At 43.1% G+C, this 21,350-nt stretch overlaps 1 protein-coding gene across 6 annotated transcripts in view; it reads right to left on the bottom strand.

Moving 5' to 3' along the window:
* Window positions 1–21,350, bottom strand: part of ZNF185 (zinc finger protein 185 with LIM domain) — a 64,371-nt gene that overhangs the window by 2,291 nt on the left and 40,730 nt on the right. For 2 of the 6 annotated variants that reach the window (XM_053373863.1, XM_053373864.1), the window contains exons 13-28: window positions 21,027–21,110; window positions 20,569–20,652; window positions 20,340–20,411; window positions 18,267–18,350; window positions 17,839–17,946; window positions 14,757–14,855; window positions 12,294–12,389; window positions 11,311–11,409; window positions 9,795–9,878; window positions 6,511–6,765; window positions 5,119–5,217; window positions 4,657–4,743; window positions 2,971–3,039; window positions 1,535–1,615; window positions 917–1,019; window positions 178–276 (exon numbers count right to left, since the gene is read on the bottom strand). In XM_053373863.1, coding sequence (XP_053229838.1) covers window positions 178–276; window positions 917–1,019; window positions 1,535–1,615; window positions 2,971–3,039; window positions 4,657–4,743; window positions 5,119–5,217; window positions 6,511–6,765; window positions 9,795–9,878; window positions 11,311–11,409; window positions 12,294–12,389; window positions 14,757–14,855; window positions 17,839–17,946; window positions 18,267–18,350; window positions 20,340–20,411; window positions 20,569–20,652; window positions 21,027–21,110 — 1,603 coding nt within the window. The remainder of the gene's footprint in view (window positions 1–177; window positions 277–916; window positions 1,020–1,534; window positions 1,616–2,970; window positions 3,040–4,656; window positions 4,744–5,118; window positions 5,218–6,510; window positions 6,766–9,794; window positions 9,879–11,310; window positions 11,410–12,293; window positions 12,390–14,756; window positions 14,856–17,838; window positions 17,947–18,266; window positions 18,351–20,339; window positions 20,412–20,568; window positions 20,653–21,026; window positions 21,111–21,350) is intronic. The other 4 variants (XM_053373865.1, XM_053373866.1, XM_053373867.1 and 1 more) reach the window with 4 other exon arrangements.

Raw genomic sequence — 21,350 nt, 5'->3', positions numbered from 1 at the left:
TCCTATCGGCCCCAGCCAGATTAGCCAATGGAAAGGGATGATGGGAGTTATAGTCCAACATTGTCAAGGGAACCAAGGTTGAAGATCAATGCTGTATACTATACTACTGTATTTCCCTCCTCCTGTCCTCTACCTCTCCATCCCATTTTAATGCTTCAGAGAAAAGGCCCCACTCACTTAGAAGAGCCTCTCGTAGCACTTATCACAGTGGACAATGTCCCGGTGAATGAAGATTTTATCCAGGAGATCTCCCATTGGCTTGTGACAAATCCCACACTGTGGAGAGAGAAAGAAGAAATAGCTGCAATTGAAATATGCTAAAAAAAGGAAGGATCTATACAGAAGAATCCCACACTGGTAGGGTGGCAGCATACAAAAGAAGATATTTATTCACACATCTTGGTTGGACAGGCAGCAAGCTTATTAATATTTTCAAATATTGCACATCAGTTATACAGCCACACAAAGAACAGGTGCTTGTGAAGATTCTGAAACACACCAAATGCTAAATTTCCTTGAATTACCATCTGCAGGAGGGATGGTGGAGACAGCTGGAAGACCTGCTTCCCCATCTTACACAGGAAGGTCCTCCCTTCTCTCTCCTCCACCCCGGTTGCCGAGCTTTCAGCTGCTCTTTCTCCTTCCTCGTCCTTCTCTTCTGTCTGGGGCTGCCAAACTGTACCAGATACTGACAGAGCCCAGGGACTCATAGCAGATAATAAATTGTGTAACCAATACCCTACTTTTGTGCCTGGTCTTGGTGTGGTGAAATAAGACATCTTGATACTTGCATACTATTGTTTTCAAAGGTTTCCGATTAATAAGTGTGAGGTGGTTCCCAAATGATATAACCTCCCCATTTTCCCCTTCCCATATAGATCCATACGCATGACTTGTGGCAAAAAGAGGGACCTACCCGGAAGCAGTACTCATGGCAGCAGATTCTGAGGTTCTCAATGGTTATCTTAGCACAGTTGCGGATCTCACGGCCACAATAAGTGCAGATGTCTTCAGTTGGCCTAAAGTAAAGGAGGAGGAGGAGGAGGAGGACTCAGGAATGCATATAAGGGAAATGGGTTAACTACCACCAACTAGCCCATCAAGTTTCACTGCTCTTGACTGAAGCCTTCCTCTTGACTGGTTTAAGTGACCAAAAACAAACATCAGGAGATCTGATCCTCAGTTGTCCACAATGCTGTATTTTTCTTGCCTTCCCTACACAACGCCATGGAACTCATAGCCTCTACATCTAAACGACATCTTGCATTTCCCCAGATTTCCTGCTTTTCCAATTTTGTGCAAAAGTTTTTTTAAAATCTAAATCTAGTGCAAGAAAGAAGAAAAGAATGCATGAGAAAAAAAGAGGAAAATAATTTTGTGTGAGCAACCCAATAGGCTCCTTATATAAAAACCTTTTTTAAAAAATTGCCCCTTAGTTCCAAAGTATGTAATGTTGTCCCTTTGTAGGAATTATCACTTGAACATTGTAATTATTTGTTATAATGAAGCTTTCCAGGTTGACAAACGGCCCTACCTTTTCGGGGGGCTGCTATTCAGAAAGCTGGCACTGCTATAACTTGTCCTCTCCAGTTCAGACAAATCAGCCAGGCTGCGACTGGGGGATAAAGGTAAGAATAGATCATTACATGTACAACATTACATGTACAACTTAAGGGTTAATTATTTTAGTGTTAAAGTCATCTAGCCAAGAAGGGGACAGGTGGAGGTGTTACTTAGCAAGTAGGCAGAATTGCATGATATTTGCTGAGGTAGCACATGCCATGATTGGCTGTGTAGTTCTGAGGGAGCTTTTCCTCTATAGGCTTGGTTGAATGTCTCCCTGCTATGTACAAACCTCTCTGTTCTTTTCTCCTTAAAGTATAGCCTGTTTTCATTCACTTTTCCTGATTAAAGTGTGATCAGGATTTTCTCTCTCTCTGGACCCTATCTGTGTTATTCAAGTGACTTTGCAATCAAATATTGCATACGAGGAGGATCATTTAAATACACAAATATTTATAGATTGCAAGGAGCAACACTGAGAGATTATGGCAGACTGAGAGAGGTGGCTTTTATGCTGGAGTACCCAATGTCCTGGAGGCTTTTCCATTTTGAATTAAAATGGATATGCCACACAACCTTTATTACAATGCTATTCTATAATGTTTACTCACAAATATAGCCACCTTCAGTGAAAGGTCCTCTAACATTAATAAAAAGGTTTCCTGTTGGAAACTCTCTGTTGACCACAGCAGAAAGATTACTAACTGTCTCGTGCAATAGCCTTTCTTAATTCTTCAGTGTCCTACTATTTTACTAAATAGAAAAGAAAAGGGAACAAGAGTGGAAATCATTATTTAAAGCTGTCCCCCTGTAGGACAGGACACTGAGCCAATTAAGACAAGCTTTTCAAGGGCAATTCATTTCTAGTCTCCCAGCCAGGATCAATAGGATAAATAGGAACTTTTCCTGTTGACACTGCCTGGGTTAGTGCTGTACTTGCATCTTATTGCACCCAAACATAAAATGTCATAAATCAGAACTGAAAAAGCACTGGTGAACAATACAGAAAGCACTGGTCTGCAATGGCCTAACACTGATATTGTCTAGATGCTCTGCTAAAAGTGAGTGAACAAAGGATGGTAATTCCAAGGCAGGCTCTAATTTGGAAACATCCAGGGGAGGTCAGAGATATTTCTGATTTCCCACATAGATGCTAGCTCTCCAAAGCAACTCTTTACTTCATCCATGCCTTTTCTCATCTACTACATCATCAAATTTGGGGGAGCTATCTGAGGCATCTTCTGCATGTGTGGGACCATTTTTTGGGTCATCAGAGCCAAAGTAGCCAAAGGCAAACTAACAAAACGTTTTACACATAGATTTAGCCATACATAAAAATGGTATAGGTTTACATGCTGCAGAGGCAATCATAGATGCACCCATCCACTCCATATTTCATTCCCTTACCTATTGTAACGTGGTGAGGATGACAACTCCGTGCTGTTGACTGATTGCTTCACAAAGAGAAGGCCTTTGCTAAAAATGGCAAGAAACAGATTTTGAACAGGTTGTTTTATACATCTGTCTATCTACGCATGCCTAGCATGCTCTGGTCCATGGGGTCACGAAGAGTCGGACACGACTAAACGACTAAACAACAATATCTATCATCTATCTATATCATCTAGCTATCATCTATCAATATCTATATCTATCTATCTATCATCTATCTATCTATCTATCTATCTATCTATCTATCTATCTATCTATCTATCTATCTATCTATATCTATCTATCTATCATCTGTCTATCTATCATCTGTCTATATCATATTATTTCTATCCATTTTTAATTGTTTTTAATGATAATTTTGTCTATGTTTTAGCAGGGGGGCGGGTTCCATCTGTAAGCCACCTCAAGGTGGAAGTGGAGTATAAATATTTGTAGAAGTAGAATAACAAATTTTTCTTCAGATAAGACAGTCTAAGGGTCTGTGATATATAGTGTTTAGAGCAGGCAAGTCCAAAGTCCATTTTGGGGGCCTAATATAGCCTGCCCGTTGGTTTAATCCGACCCCTGTGGCAGTTTATTTCTTGCGGTAAAATTCTAAAAAAAGCCCTTCACTTCATCAAATCTGGCCCTCTTTGAAAAAAGTTTGGACACCACTGGTTTAGAGAGTGCCAGACAAGGAGCAGGAACTGCCACATTCAGATCCCTAGCTAAGCCATGAAGGTGACTAGAGGGGTGTTCCAGTGAATCCCCTCATGGTTTGAATGCATGTGTGAAGGGTACATGAGGTTGCAATGAATAACCCTTGCCCGCCCTTGCTGATGATGCATGCAGCAGCCTTGCTGTGTGTTTGGTGGCAGTGCATAGGGGCCATATATGGCTACTGATGAATACTATTATTATTATTATTACTATTGCTATTACTATTGCTGTTGTTAAACCTATAGCCTGCCTCTCCTCCAAGGAACTCAAGGTGGCATACATGTTTCTCCCCATTTTATCTGCACAACAACCCTGTGAGGTAGGTTAGGTTGCGAGGATGTGGCTGGCTGAAGTCTACCCAGTGAGTTTCAAGGGTGAGCAGGGATTTGAACCCCTATCTCTCAGATCTCAGTCCAGTACTCTAACCTCTGCACCACATAGACTCATGCACACTGGACTCCTCCACAGTGCCCTATTATGGCTGGTAGAGGGCTGTTTGAAGGGTGAAGCTAGCCAGTGCAACCTCCTCATGAGCCCTTCTCAGGTGACTCTGGGCTAGCCATGACCTCTCTCGGGCTGGATCTAGACACATCAAAAAAGCGATTCAGTTAAACACGTTGTAGACTTCATACAGGGAAATCCCGTTGGTGAAAAACGGGACTTCACAGCGCTTTCTCTTTACCAAAGTAGCTGAGTCCTCAGTCTAATCTACCTGACAGAGTTGTAGTGCTGAATCAACGTAGGAGAAAGGGGAACTTGTATAATATCCTGATCTCCTTAGAACATAGAGATGAAGGCGAGATTCTGGAAGTGCAGAAATGAAGGCCACATTCTGGGAACCACTAAGCAGTTCTGTCACTATTAATGTCACAGGCAGTGGACAATGACTTGTGGGAGTGAGTAGCCATGAAAACTAGCTTCCTCTTGACCTCAACTTTTTACCTTGATGTGGTGGGGTCTGAGTCATAACCAGAGGCCGAAGGATTCTTAAGCCGAGAGGAAGCTGCCGCAGCCCTCTCATCTGAATTCCTGTCAAGGGAAAGGAAATTAGATAAGCAGCACATCTAATTAGATGTCAGCTCAGGGGCATGTGTTAGAGAAGGGTAGACATTCAGAGTGGCATCCCTGCTGTATCCCCTCATTGCCTGAGTAGCAATCAATGAATGTTCTGGTACAAGGGCCAGGTGTAGAGAGTCCTCCACAACATACATTTAAAGCACATGGCTTCCCACAAAGAATCATGGGAACTGTAGATACAGGGAACCTCATGGAGATACAGTTCCCAGCACTATGAACAAACTAGAGCCAAATATCTGTACCAGCAACTGTAAATTTAAAGCTTTGGCAGGTTGTTATGGGTGAATAACAATCCCACCCAAACCAATTTAACCACCTCATCTTTACCTTCTGATATCTGTGTCACAGATGTCCTTATAGAAAGGCACCCTATGGCTCCTTGGGGAGCCAATTATTGGGCCATCTCTGAAGGGGTAGTAGGACATACTGGGAAGAAACAGATATATCATTGTTAGCAAAACAGCAAGAAATGTAAGAACAAATGAGATGATGCCTTTTATGGGTTGTCTCTAAATAACCAAAGAGAGCTTTCAGAGCACATGTGCATTATTAAAAACACCCATTCTTACATTTTAAAGAAATTAAGGCCCTTGTTTTGGTCCATACGTATACATTTTTATTCATTATGCAGATGCCCCTGTTCCTTTTGGATTAACCTTTAGTTGTTCCAGTAAAATATACTTTGCCTTTTGCTTTGTGCTTCTAAAGTGCATTAAGCTCAGTTCTTGAACATGTTTCTCTGATAATAGTCGCCACCAACAAAATATGGCACTGCATAACGCTCCTGGAAGCCAGCCATGTCCACGCTTCCCATTCCCACCATTTCCTATTATTTTCCCCTAACAAACCAGCCGGTATTCCATGATCACTGAACATGCTAAATCCCCATTTGCCTATTTTGGATTACCCCACCCCTACATTAGAGGATTTATTGTACTTCTATAAACCTCAATGTTCCCTCAAGCCTAGAACTAACTATGATGGCTATTATCTGCTTCCACTGTCAAAAGGCAGTGTGTTTCTGAATTCCCGTTTCTGGAAACCGCAGGAGAAGAAAGGGCTACTGCCCTCAGGCCTTGCTTGTGGGCTTGCCACAGACATCTGATGCGCCAATGTGAGACCAGAGTGTACTAGATGGGCCATTGGCTTCACCAGCTGAGCTATTCTCACGTTCTCCGTCTTGTACACAGACTGTACCATTTTGGATGGACAAATATGGATACTTGAAGAATGAGTTTGCTATTGGTGCATAGAATTCTGGCATGAGAAGCAACTACGTCAGCCACATATTTCAAAATGTTCTGCAGGACAAGCACACTGCAGGGATAAGAAGAAGTTCAGCTAAACCACTGTTTTGCTCGCAGAGGGTTGAACAGGATTGCACACAAGCATGGGATCAGCAAGGTTAGGATAATGGTGATGCCTATTGCAATAATGCTATCCATGGTAACTGAGCTAATTTTTCCTCCCTACTATTCTCAAGCCATCACTGGTATTCTTGCATATCCTGTCTTTTTGCTATCATGTTATCTGGTTGTGATGATTCGTAAGTTAGTGCTTCCACTGACTTCTGAAGACCCTTTTTACTATACAGACCAGAATCCAACTGATCTAAGCCAGGTTATAAGATTCTCAGGTCCAATTCCCACACAGCTTTCACTCTACTGTTCTCTGTGGATTTCTTACTTAGGTCTTTTGGACTGTTCAAAGCCTCTTTACCTTCCACTGTTGAATGCTTGGTTGTTCAGGTATGATGTTATCTCATGACTGATCTCCAACTTTCTGGCATTGGATGGCTGGTTGCTCAGATATGATGACATTCCATGCCTAGTTTCTGATCTGATGGTATTGTTGGGTTGGCAATCCAGATATGACGATCTCCTGTGACCTCTCTCCAACACACTGGGGTTGTCCATATAGGTTGGCATCCTATGACTTGTCTCTGACATGCCCAAAGTAACCCCCCTGGAGAGACTGAAAGAAATCCTAATTGTCATCATAGCAAGATCTCTCAGAGGATGACTCTGTTGCCTATCTGCCATGATTAACTATTGGAGTTGTTAATCCATAAAACATGGAGAATCTCAGCACCATGTTTGATTTACAAGAAAGAATGTTGTCTCCTCTGTCCAAAGCTGAGGGGACAGCAAGATGGTTTGCAAGACCTGGCAGGTAACGGTGGATAAATTTATCCAGATGGAAAGCAGCTGGAGGAAAAGGAAGCCCACAACATCTGGTGGTGCTAACAATGTGAAATAGTTTGCAAAATTGCAAACTATTTTATTGCTGAGGAGGAGGAGGAAGAGTCAGGGACAAAGAAGGCAGCAATCCAAAGCAGAAATCAATAGATCTCACATCCAAGTGATAAAGAAGGAAGTTTTAACCAGTCTGAAAAATAAGGGAAAGTGCCAGAAAGATAAACTGCACCACCATTTTTTTAAAGCCACCAGATCAGCTAAATCCTATAGAAAAAAATAGAACAAGTTAGTTCCAACGGATCCCCCTTGCTTTTAATGGAACTGTTGGGACTAACTTTAGCTGGATTTGGAGCTAAAGAATGATGAAAGCTTAATGAGAATAAAAATAAATAGCCAAAATATCAAATCTAATGAAGTTTGTTCAGTAGACATGTTTTGGTTTTTTTCTAAACCAGATTGCCATTCTGGAATATTTGGCTATTTGAAATAAATTCAGATCAGCAGGATGCAAAGGTATACCCATGGATGCTGAAAGAACTAGATGAGGAACTTTCAGAGTTACCAGCATCTATTTGGAGAACTCAGTGGAAGATGGATGAAAAGACCGTAGAAAGGTAAATAATGCACCATGAACATGATATTTCACATTCTAAATAAAGGCCTTGGCACAGTCCTACACAACATATGAAGAAGTTAATATCCTCCTCTCATTCTGACTGAAAATCTGACCTGTGTTTTGGTTTCTAACAGATTAACAAAACACACAATAGGTCACAATATGCTTATTGCCGGTCTGAGATTAAGTGATGTTCCGATTTCTCATTAACCTCTTCTGTCAGCGTGTTTTTCAAATTAGCTAGTGCCACAAAACTGAGAAGGACTGTAAACAATAAGAAGAATAGGATTAGGTTTTAAAACGATTGGCAGCAAAGCAGTAATATAAAATGAGAAGACCCAACTATGTAAATATGCCAGAAGAAAATAACGCAACAAGAGAAACTTCATCTCAGGAAGCACTAGAGTGCAGATAGCACAATTCCACAGGACAAGCAAGTTGAAAAATACGAATACTACACCCAGTTTTGATTGCTGCTTTAAGAAAGGTGTAAAATTCATAACACAAACAAATTTAAATGGATTCACAAGACAGGAACAAATGAGATCAACTGCCAGAATGTTTGGGAAGGGACTCAAGAACTCAAGATGCTGAATCTAGAAAGACGAAGATTAATGATTTGCAACTTTCATATAACAAGGAAAAAAAGTGAAGCAACTGCTTTCTCTCTTGCCAGACATGGAAAAGACAAGAGGCAACTGAACCGAAGTCATAGCAGGTGAATATTTGTTTCACTGTCCTAACCATCATAACATAGGTTGGTATCATGACCTTGCCCGTACACTAAGATCTGCATTGAAGGCCCTATTTCTGTGCCTACTGGAATGGCTGATTAGGCTGATGTGTGCAACAGAGAGTCACGGAACTCCCTTCTGAATGACTTATGCATGCCCCCCTTTGGCACAGGCTTTCAAGAAGGCCCTGAAAACATCTCTCTTCACTGCTAGAGCGGTGGAACCTTCTGCATGCAAAGCAGATACTCTACTACCTCTTCCTGTTGCTTATACTCAGCATGTGGCATTTCCCTGTTTGTGGTGAAATAACCCATCAAATTTAACATGCCGTCAGCATAAACCACAATTTTGCATGCTGACGTAACTCGTGAGAGGGTGTGCACTGAGCACGCAATTCCTGCTTGCTGTCTTCTGTGGACGCGCAGCTAGGGAAGTGTTGTGGGCTAAGTTATAAAATGTATTCATCCTCTTAAGTGGAGAGATAAAATCTATCAGAAGCTTGCAGCAGCAGCAGCAGCAGTAACCCATTATGTACATTTACTAACTAACTGAGACTCTCACATTACCTGCCATTGCTTGGCCCCTGCCCTACTCCTGTCCATTTCACAGCAGCCTCAGACACAGAAATCAAGTAGGTGCATGTGGAACAATAAAACAATGGAGAAAGAGTTTTGTTTGCTTTGTTTTCTCATGGCAGGATGCTCTTAAAGAACAGGATAAGAGGCAGGGAGGTGGAAATGGCAACCCTACAGTGCACTGGTGGGGTGGGGGTGGGGAAATGATATTTTTACAACAGGGATGGGGAATCTGTGGCTCTCCAAGTGTTGCTGGATTCCAACTTCCATCAGCCCCAGTCAGCATGGCCAATGACCAGGGGTGATGAGAACTGTAATCTAACAACAACTAGAGGGTCATAGGTTCCCTGCTGTAAGTCCTGCTGTAGTAGATATATAAATAATACTCAATGGTTTTAAAAGAGGTTAAGATTATCTGTACCTGCTGGCCACAATGGTGATGTTCTCCCTCCACTGTTCCTCTGAATAGCAGTTGCTGGGAAGCTCAGGTGGGCAGAGAGCTGTTGCACTCATATCCCACTTGCAGAATTCCCACAGGCATCTGGTTGGCCACTGTAAGAACTAGACTAGATGGGCCTTTGGCCTGATCTAACAGGGCTCACCTTGCATGCTTATTCCCTATGTTGCAGATGTGGATGCCAAGGTTGAAAGAGAAAGAGAGTAGCTTGCTGAAGGCCACCTAAGTCAGTTTATGGTAGACACAAGATTTCAACCTGGGACTCTCTATGTTTCTGTTGGGAGCTGGAGTCCATTGACATCTGGAGAGCTACAGGCTCTCTGGTAATGCAGCATCTTCCCAGGCCACAGCTCAAGCATGAAACTATGAGATCAGTGAGGAATGGCAACTCTGCAGACACTGCAGCCTTCCATGTTTCCTTACCCTGATGTGTCCGAATCTGTCCCATGCTCTCCTTGTTGGCTTTCCGGAGTGGCAACGCCACTCTCTGTAGAGAGAGAACTGGACCTGCCAGGGAAATAAGAGGGGATATAAACATACGTATGTGTGCGCAAACCATGCTTTCCAACTTTCCATTGCTGTGAGCATTTCGGCAGAGATGGCCAGAAAAACAATCCCTGCTCAAATCCTTGTGAGCAAGTTGGAGAGAAGTGGGACCTTGCATATAGAATACAGTGGTACCTTAGTTCTCAAACGCCTTGAACTCAAACAACTTGGAACCCAACACTGCAAACCTGGAACTAAGTGTTCCAGTTTGCAAACTTTTTTGGAAGCCAAACATGCTCCGTTTTGAGTGCCACACTTCTTGTTTTAAGTGCCACACTTCCGATTTGAGTGCCACACTTCCGATTTGAGTGTTACGCTGAGGTCTGTCTATTTTTGCTATTTATTTTGTGTTTTTGTTTTTGTGGCTCTTTTTGTTTTGTTTTTGTAACTGTGTGGAACCCAGTTCAGCTACTGATGGATTGATTGTGTGACTGCAGTACATTGTTTATTGTTTTCATTTTATGGATCAATGGTCTTGTTAGATAGTAAAATTCATGTTAAATTGCTGTTTTAGGGGTTGTTTTTAAAAGTCTGGAATGGATTAATCCGTTTTGCATTACTTTCTATGGGAAAGCACGCCTTGGTTTTGGAACGGACTTCCAGAACTGATTAAGTTTGAGAACCAAGGTGCCACTGTACTGTGGAAAACATAGAGAGAAGCCTGTTCACTTCAAAACTGCAAGCACTGCCACAGCTTTCTCCCTTCTAAGACAGGATAAATATGTCCATGTCCATTTCTCTCCTTTTCTGTTTTTTCAAAATATTAAATTCAGTTTGGCACATTTCTGCAAACATTTGTGCATTTATTTATTTCTACAGTTTGCATGAAAATTCATAATTGTCATGCGCACCTCCTCTAATATGCACAATTTTGGTATGGGATTTTGCCTAGTATATGCATTTTTGCAAGCAATTTCCCCCAAACAGAATGCATCTATGTACACTGTTTTCACAAGCATATGCATCCCCCCATGCACTTTTTATTCATATACACTTTTGTGTACGGGTTCTTTGGTGGGATAACTGCATCACACAATTCAGAGAAGTGCAAAGTTTTGAAGGATAGTTTGGCTTTGGTTTGTGTATTGATTTGGGAAGTGTGAATTTTGCAAGTTCACATTTAATTACAAAGGGGGGAAGGATCTCCATTATTCCTCCTTCCTTTCCCTGCCCAAAAGATCCATTTATTTCCCCTGCAACAGAAGAAATATGCCAGCAGTGGTGGAGACTCCAGAAAGACCCAGTGAAGTTTGCTCCTGAGAAGAAACTGATGCTACTTGCTTGAGTTCCATCAGGGAGAGGACCCTCCGAGAGCATTCTGTGAGCAAGGCATGTCCTTTTCACATAGTGATACTCCATCGCAGCAAGAACAGCTCTTGAACCCTGCACTCACCTTGCACTTTCCAGCTCTGACTCATCCCTTTTGGCAGCTCTTGGGAGTTTGCCTTGGATGCCGGTACTAAGGCTGCTTTCACTGGACCATGAACCAGATCTGACCGACGAAAGACAGTAACATTTGCAAATCTTGTCCATTAAAAAAAGAATACAGACGCAATATACCTCTCATACCAGTTGTTGGGAATCACAGGTGGGGTGAGCTCTGGCCTTGTTTGCAAGCTTCCCATAGGACTGCCACACTAGTTTATCTCTGCCGGTTGTGTGACAGTTTGTATATTTTCCTGCCTGCTTTGTTTTAATGTGTATTTGATTTTAACGTAAATCTGGCAATGAAGACTGGAAAAGGAATATCTGAAATAAATGGGAGAGCAATCCAGCCCCCTGAACTGCCATGAGCCTTGCCATCACCTGATCTGGGTTTGGTTTGCTTTTCAATCATGGGTTCTCATGCAGCAAAGGGGCTTCCTTCCTCTCTCCCTCCACCACACCTTCTGCTCTGCCTAGTGTGTGGCAGGGCTGTGGCTCTACCACTCCATCAAGCCCTGCTATTGTTTGCCAGGGATTAGGGCTGTAGCCTATGTATAAATAAATAATGGAAACTGAGCATGCTCGGTAAGCATGGAATAGTGATTGACATTTTTGGAGAAAAACTGGAAAACAAAGTGGGAAAGGGAATGGAATGTTGTGGTTTGAACTCTAGAGACAAATACTCCACACCGCAACATAGTGCTGCAGGGACCCACTTATATATAGATTACAGAAGCAAGAGTTACTTTTAAGGAACAAAGGCACAGGTGAAAAATGACATTGGTATCCTAGAGACAGTGGAGCTGCAAAATATCTTCAACAAAGGGAAGGTTCGACAGGGTCCTCCTCTCACTGCTTCTGTGAAAAGTTTTAAAGAAAGCAGCTCATCTGACTTTTGCCCCGACCATATCAAGCAGTGAAGGTGGAACCTTCTGTTGTCTGCCTCCTTACTTTGCCAGATGAGCTTCCACCTTTTTGTATTCTGTGTCACTTGGACTCTCATATGCCATCTCTTGCATAGCCTTCTTCTCAAAGTCAGAGAAAGATCTGCAAGAAGAAAGGAGACGGTTGCAGACCCACTTGCAGTGACACCTCCCCAGGGAGCAAGGCCTAGCCTTAGAAGGTGAACAAACTGGACAAGACAATGTTCTCGGATTTAAAATTGGCCACGGCTTTATTGATTCCAGGTGTAGGTAGGATTTGGCTTAGATACTGGATGTATATTATCTCAGCCTCCAGGTAGAGGGCTGACACATGACAGGGTTGAGTCTGCGATTAATGAGTTCTCCACAAGACGCAGGTGTACATGGATGGCCATCCCAGGGTGCTGAAGGAAGCTCTAGGGCCCATCTGCCCCATGCCTTGGCTTTTGGATAGAAACTTCCACCTAGCTCCCGTTAGCGGGGTACTTTGTGATCGCACAGTTTTGAGGTAGGGAGTGATGCACCACTTCTCCCCTGGCCTGATGTTAGACTAAAAGGATTCCACCTAATGCCTTATCAAGCCAAGTTGCAACTATTACTATGGGGAAGGCAAAACCTGCAAACGGGGCCAATCTGTTTGCAGGCAAATTCCTTCCTAGCTCTGAAAATGGCAACCATTACTGAACCACAGGAAAGCCAGTAAGCGCAGTGCCCTGGGAAGGAAGGAAGGGAATTTGGCATACAAAACCCACAGCATCACTAAATGGGGTGGAGAGAGGGAGGGTTGTTCTTAACCTGACTGCAGTCCCAAGTGTGGGCACAGCCAGCATTTCTGTAGGATAGGGGCAGATGGGAGAGAAGCTTGCTCCACTCTGGTCCTCTTACAAGCCCCGCCCACTCAGCCTGGCCAGATGGGCCAGAATTCAAATAACCAGATGGCAGGAACACCCGTCACTCCTAGCAGCCAGCCTTGGGATTCCCCAACTGCTGGCCACCTCGCCCAGCATTGCTCCCTGGGACTCGAGGCCCTCCGCAACAGGCCGCAACCACCGCCCATCCTGGGACTGGGTAAGCTGCCAATTCCAGTCCATCCTAAAACTATTGCCATCCATGAAATTGCCAGAAGGTGCTCCTTGCTCCTATTAGACAAAGGCTACATTCACACCATACATTTAAACTACATGGCTCTTGCAAAGAATCCAGGGAACTGTAGTTAGTTAAGGGTGCTGGGAATTGTAGCACAATGAAGAGTAAAGTATGGTCCCTAGGTCTCTTTAGGGGGAGCATCATGTGAATTAAATGTAGAACGTATGAGCTGCCATATGTCTGGATTTTCCCAGGCATTGGCTGATTTCTGCCCGGACACTGCTGCCGACTGCAGTATTCTGGATATGTCCGAGAAAATCCGGACATATGGCAACCCTAAATTAACCCACATGAACACAATGAATTACTGCAGGACCAATGACACTAATTCTTAGCATGGCTTACAAAGCTTTAGGACAACATATCTCTGATTAATTTTCTGGAAGTCTGAGTAGCTGTGTGTAGGGACCCTTCAGTGCAGTGATGGGGAACCAGTAGCCCTCCAAATGCTGGTGGACTACAATTCCCATCATCCTTGAGTATTGCTTCAGCTGAGGTTAGGCTTCTTGAATTTATAAATAACCCCTTCCCCTAAAAAAAACTCCCAAAAGCAATTTGCAACAATAATAAAATGCAGTGATAAAAATACATAAGCATATTCAAGACACAGCCAGAGTAAAAACATCCAAACGTTGGTGCTGCCCAAATGCACAGGGTGGGAGGGAAGAATTGCTGGGCAGGCCTCCCTGTAGATAACAATCCATAGACAAGAAGCAGCTGTTTGATTGATATACTACCATATCTTGCTAAATTTCATTCACACCACCGGGCATGGTAAGACACAATAGCAGACCATTTTGTTCCTCCATTATTTTACCCATGAAAATGGCAGTAAATAACTGTATGCTAGAATACCACCCCAAATTTTGTCAGATGGCGACACAATCCATGACAATCATGGGGAAATTATAGATCAAAACCCCTGTAATTTTCCAGGTTAGCAGGTAGCAAACATATTTCTTTTCCTGTAGGAAATTAACACAGATATGAGCACTAAATTTTCCCGTGGATTCTGCTACATTTCCACAAGTGGCTTTTATGTCACGTGAAAGATCATATAAAATGCAGAAATTATCAGGAAGATGCAGCCCTGGTTTGGGAAGTTCAGATTAGGTTGGCTTGCTTTTTAAAGCATACTGCATTGAATTCCCAACTCCATTCCTAATTATGATAGCCAATTCCTCCAAGGTGATGTGGTTTCCCCCCCCCCACCAAGGGGGGAATATGGACTATTTCCCTAAAATTGAACTCTTTACCTAGGATAGCTGAAACCTGGTTCTGACCTGCTGGGAAGAAGGCTGATGACAATATAGCTAAAATGCCAATTTTGCTTTTTCCTATGTACCTTTTTGAGCCAGCATCCCCATCGCTGTCAAAGTGGGTGGGAACACTGTATGCTGCTCCAGAAGGAGTATCGGTGCTGTCCCTATTGAAAGAGCCAGCCCTATCAGAGACAGAAATACAGTTCAGTGTTAGATTAATATTCAGTGCCTGGATTTGCTGGTTTTCCTCTTCCATCCCCTTTTTCATTTGTATTGTGACTATTAAACTGTAAGCCCATGCGCAGGGAGCATGTTGCTGTTCTAAAGTCTTTTCAGAAGCACTTTAGGTGCTGCTTACATGCAATTGGGGGCCCTACTGAAGTTGTATTGGGAAGTTTTAAATGACTGATATTTTATTATGTTTTTATATGTGCTGTAAGCTGCCCAAATCTGTGTGAATTCTGTGACTCGTGAACTTGGGCTCCCTGGTGGAGCATCCCTCTTTGTGAGCCTGGGCAGATCTGCCAAGAAAACATCCAGTGAATTTTTGTTACGCATGAAGCAACACGGATTGTCAATGGCTGCTGAGCATGACAACAGTATATTCTGCCTCCAGTATCAAAGGCGGAATGCTGCCACTGAATGCCGGTTGCTGGGGAACACAAGTGGGGGAGAGATTGCTATTGCACTTGTCTCATGCTGCAGGGCTTCCCACAAGCATCTGAGTGGCCACTTTGAGAGCAGGATGTTGGACTAGACGGGCTTTTGGTCTGATCCAGCAGGATTTTTGTGTGTGTTCATGCATATCATTTCCCAGTGTTAACTTCCCAGGGAAAAAAGGGAACAGGGAGGACCCAGTTTAAATCTTCACTAAGCTTAGGAAGCTCATTTGGTGACCCTGGGCATAGATATAGCGTGTTGTAGGGGTTAGAGTGTCAAACCTAGAGGGCTAGACTTAGAAGACCCAGGTCCATTGATGCATTTGAAATCCAGTAAGTGAAATTGGGCCAGATTCAGCTTTAACCTACCTAGGAGAGTAGGGAAGGGGTATAGCTGAGTGGTAGGGCATCTGAGAAGATCGCAGGTTCAATTCCTGGCGCCACCAGGTAGGTCTGGGAGGGACCCTGGAGAGCCACTGCCAATCAGTGCAGACAAGATTGAGCTCGATGAACTACAGGAATACTGTGAGGTGCTCCAATGTACATTCTTAGGGGTGAATTGGCAGCTGCTGAAATTGCAATTATGGTGCCTTTTTTCAGGTGCAGGCTAATTTTAGGCCCTTGGAACAGAGCAAGGTGGGGATTTCAGTGGGACGTGGGTGGCGCTGTGGGTTAAACCACAGAGCCTAGGACTTGCCGATCAGAAGGTCGGCGGTTTGAATCCCTGCGGCAGGGTGAGCTCCCGTTGCTCGGTCCCTGCTTTGTCAACCTAGCAGTTCGAAAGCACGTCAAGTGCAAGTAGATAAATAGGTACCGCCCCGGCAGGAAGGTAAACAGCGTTTCTGTGTGCTGCTCTGGTTCACCAGCAGCGGCTTAGTCATGCTGGCCACATGACCCAGAAGCTGTACACCGGCTCCCTCGGCCAATAAAGCGAGATGAGCGCCACAACCCCAGAGTCGGCCACAACTGGACCTAATGGTCAGGGGTCCCTTTACTTTTACCTTTAACAATGAAATTATGTGAATATTCTTGTCCATGGGAGGTCACTACCATGCTAAGGTTCTAATTAAACTGAACTGAAATGCTGTGGCAATGAGGTGAGTGGTGGCAGAATCCATGCCCGCCCCACTTTTAGGGAGAAGTCTTTCCACCACCTTTGGAGTCTGTTCAGGAGCTTTGTGCATAGAAAAAATGACAGCACAGCAGCCAGAGCTTCATTCCTGCTTCATTCCCGCAGGCAACGACAAAACTATCCCCCTGTCCAAGGAAGCTGTCCCCACTACCCACCTTTCCACCACTGTAAATGCCACCCTCTTTTGGGTTTCCTTGGGCATTTTTCAGGGCGGATGTAGTCAAAAAGTGAAAGGAGGGAGCAGGCTAGCATTTCAGCAAAAATGTGAAAAATACTGCCTTTACCTTTTGTCTCATTCTACAAATGCTAGAAGCTTTTAAAATTAAAATTAAAAAATTGCAGGAGGTAGGATATTCCCCCACAGGATACTCATGTGTCAAAAATATTCATATGTTCAGTAATCAAAATATTCAAATAATTTCACCCATATCCCACTAAAATGAAGAGATGGCCCATACATATTTGGAATGGCAAATGTGAGAAGGGAAGGGGGTGGCCTGGAAGTCCCTGAACACTCTTTGTGCCAGCTGGACAGGAAAGGAATGAGGGGGGCGGAGTGTGGACACCAGCCAATGTACCTGCACATCACCCGCTGGCCGCGCTACTGCCCTTGAGCCCATGAGTCTCCCCAGGACTGGGAAAGCTGGCAGAGAAACAGCTATGGCACATTGCCACCTGCTTTCTTTTTGTGCATGTGTGTTTTCTCTGTTGGTAGTGGGGTTTCTTGCTGTGGATGGTTGTGGGCACCAATTCATACCACTCAGGGTGAGAGCCTGGATGGATTGGAGTGGGGGAAGAAAAGGGATTAAGTTACTTAAAAGCCACAGAGTCTGTTGGCACAGAATGTGAGAGTGTCTTTGTGTGTGAGAGAGAGCAGGACTGAGTGGGCTGCTGTAAGTGAACAACAGAGTGGGAACTGTTGCTAAACCCACAGGTTATTTATTTAAATCTGCTTGAATGCCTTGTATTTGCTTTTACCTAAGTATTTGGTTAAATTGGGAATTTTAATTTTTGTTATTGTAGTTTTAAAGCTTGTTCACCTTATGACAAAATTGTTCATTTGGACCTGTAATTTTTTTTTAATTTTTTGGTCTACTTGGTTTTTCCTCTCTTTATTTCATTAACTTTGCTCCCTGCTCTTAGATTGAAAATATTTATTGAGGAGCAGGCCATAAATACTGCAAATAAATAAATAAATAAAGTCTAGATATCACAAGCTGGTGGAAGGGAGAGACATACCACACAGAATCCCCTAACCATCTTGGAGGGTGGTGTGATAAAAATGCAACAAGCAAATTAATCATTATCATCTAAAAAGAAGCCACTCTTTTACATTATCTTTAGACCTCCAAAGTTTTAGCCATGCCCTTTTACCTTGGGGAGCCAACATCTATGTCACGCAGGTGTTCTCCAGACATGGACTGAAGATAAGTCTCAGGTGTAGAGAAAGCATCTCTGGTTCGATAATGAGAGGTGGGCCTGCTAAGGAAAGTCCAATGAACCTTTGTGAGGACATTTGGCCAGACAGACTGTCAAATGTGACTAATGGTGATTTCCATACTTGGAAGTAGGGATGTATTTGGCCCAGTTTTTGCTGCAATTAAGACGCTAAAAAAATGCTCATTGAAACAGTTTTGTGGAAATGCATACAAAAATACATGCAATAATAACACATACAGTGACGCATTTAACAGCATGTACAATTTTAATGTGAACTTTTCATGCAATCTCTCAAAGAATCCACACAAAACGGGACAGATTTCTGATTGAGCGCCAGCAAAAAAGAATTAGGAGGTTCTTACCTCTTTGGGCTCGCCTCTGGGGAGATGACGATGTGCGGAGGTGTTTGACTCACAGTTGTACTTTTGGGCTTTATTGTTTCCCAGCTGTGGATGGCAAGAGGGCATCTGGTTAATAAGAGGCCTACAACCACTGTTCCATTCTCAACCAGTTTTCTGTTAGTCCAGGTATCTATGCAGGAATGTTGGGCTGTGTATATTCAGAAAACTCCAACATTTGTGTGCCCGGATTACAGCTTACTGAATGAACACATCCGTTGCTCCACCCTCTTGTTTACTCTGGCTCCACCTACCACTGCCATGCTATTCCTGGGATGTGGGAATGTGCACCCTAAGAGTGAAAAACGTTCCCAATATAGGGGGTGATAAAAAAAGCCAGTATAAAAGTATAAAATTTATCAAGTGGATGCTCAATATGGTTAAAGATACACTCCACCCTATGCATTCAAAGCACATGGCATCTGCCTTAAAATCACGGGAACTGTAGTTTGTCGATGGTGCTGGAAACTGTAGCTGTGTTAGTAATAAACTACAATTCCCATGATCCTTTGGGGGAAGCCACGTTGCATTAAATGCGTGTTGAATGTATGCTGTGGGCGTGACCCTGTACAACTTTCCAGGAAGTAAGCCTCACTGTACTACTGGGATTTACTTCTGAGCAGACATGTATGGAATTGCATTGCTAATTTTGCATTTTTGGTGATCACATAGGAAAAGATATACTGACTGTATTGTTGTTGTTTTTCTTATATTCTGAACCAAGGAAGAAATTTACTCTCTGCTGAATAAAAAAATAGATCCAATGCCAACCATCAAATCATATTAATACTATCTCCCTGAGATAAATTTTTAGCAGACTGAGGAGTAGGGCATTAATCTAAATATCAAATAAGCAGTGCTTTTTCTTCTAGGAAAAAAATGGTGTCGGTACTCACCATGAAGCTGTTACTGTGAGTGCCACAGTTTTAACACAAGTTTTTTTCTAGGGAAAAAGAGGTGCCAGTACTGTGTGCCCTTGAGTACCCCCAGAATGAAACAGCACTGTAAATTAGTAAATACCTAGATATGCATTAGCTGCCTCAAAAACTTAGGGAAGGTTCATTGAGAGCAGCTTGATAAACTTCTAGTTTATTTTTTAAAACTTTGAGAGGAACGTATATTGATTTTAATTCTCCAAATTTTATACATGCTATCTTTAGTGCTTCTGATCCTTTCTGATATTGCATTTCTGCTTTAATTATGAATATAACCATGACCCTCATGGTTGGAAATATAAAATGCAAGTATTCCAGTTATTAATTACAGTTTCACTCTACAGTTTGGCTAAATATGAATCCCAACTTTATCCTACCTTGACAGGTAGATTCTGCTGGGGAATGGTGAGCTTTGTGGAGGGACGGGGCATTAAACCTAATTCTCAATCCAGCACTCTGACCACTATGCACTTTTGTTGGGCATATGGGTGGCACCTCTGGCCTGTGGGTCACACGTGGCCCCCTGGACTCTCTCCAGGTCATGCCCCTCACTGCCCACTGCTCTGTGCTTTCCTCAAGTGCTTTTACCTGGCTGGAACTGTAATAATGGCTCTTTCTTGCCTCGATGGGAAAGTGCATGCACACCTGGCTTTTGTGTGGCTGGGGAGAGTGATGTTGCATTTGGGTCCTGTTTGAGGGCTCCCCATTGGCACCTGGCTGCTGGACTAGATGAGCCTTTGGCCTGATCCAGCGGGGCTCTTCTTATGTTATATTATCTGCCCACTTTTGCCTCTGATCCTGCCCATCAGTGCCATGTGGCTCTTGTAAGGTTCCCCACGAGGGAATGCAGCCCATGGCTTGAAAAAGCTCCTCACACCCATTGAAAGTGCTGTTTTAAAAAAGCAGCCACATTAATCGTAAAAACACTTAGTAGAGGAGCAAGTAAACATGCATAGGATTAGCCAGTGTAAAAGAACGCAAGTGGAAATTACCCTCTGACACTGCTGTGCAAACAGTGTACATAAGCTGAACACTTTACCTCCACAGTAAATGTGGAAGTGAATTACAGGTGTTTAGGATAGAACAACATGAGGAGGATTACCTGTCCTCAGAAATAACGGCACGAGGTGTTTCAGCACTTCGTGTGGCCTCGGATTTTCGTTCATTCTTCTCACTGTGGAAATCAAAGCATAAGCAGTTGGAAATTAATTACAATTCATTTCTTTCTTACTCCTTCCAACCAACCAAGCATACCAGTTCCACCAGAAATAGCAGTTCTCTACTTAGCTGCCTGTATTTTATGAGTAAATTAGGATTGCACAGATTATTACCTTCTACGTGAAGGAGATTCAGGAGATTTTGGAGCAGAGTTGTTCCAGGAAGTCATCTGATTACTCTCTTGATCCTGCTTGTTACTGGAAGAAGAAATTAGAATAATTATGTCCTTGGGTGCATATCTGGGCACAGTAAACTGGAGTAAGAAGAAGGGATTTGAACTCTGCGTGTGGAAGAAATCTCAAAGGTTCTGCAGAACACTAACCCCTATTTTGCACCCACAGCACAAATGTATAACATTCACTGCAACCCTGAATATACAGGAAAACACTGAGTATGAATAAAACATGGTCAGTTTGTTGCAATTTATATAAGTGAAACTGAGGCCTGGGCATCTATGCTGGAGAAAGAGACATCATTTCCACAAACCAGATTGGCCAAGTACTGTTCTTAACTAGGATAGCTGTTTGATTTCTGCCCAGTCTGAGTCAATGTAGAGAGGAGCTTCGTTTACCTGTTTTCCAAAGAACTGAATTGTTTGAACAAGGATTCAGAATAGGAACTGGAGGCTTGTTTTCCGCTGTTCCCTGAATCGAAGCTATGAAAAGAGAATAATGCAGCACAGGGAAATTACATTAAGGTTTTCTCCTTTTGAAACCCAGAGTTCCTCCACCCAGCTCTTCTCCCTCCAACACCACTTTCCTCTTGTAGATAAAATGGGCCTGATCCAGGTTTAGAGGCAGCCTGCCACTAAATATTAAGTTGCTGTGGAGCGACAATAGACCAGGATCCCACTTTCATACCTTGTTTTTGAATAAGGATGGAGAAGGAAAATGCA

The sequence above is a fragment of the Podarcis raffonei genome, chromosome Z (genome assembly GCF_027172205.1).
Source record: "Podarcis raffonei isolate rPodRaf1 chromosome Z, rPodRaf1.pri, whole genome shotgun sequence".
Lineage (NCBI taxonomy): Eukaryota > Metazoa > Chordata > Lepidosauria > Squamata > Lacertidae > Podarcis > Podarcis raffonei.
This window is presented reverse-complemented; position numbering and strand designations above follow the sequence as displayed.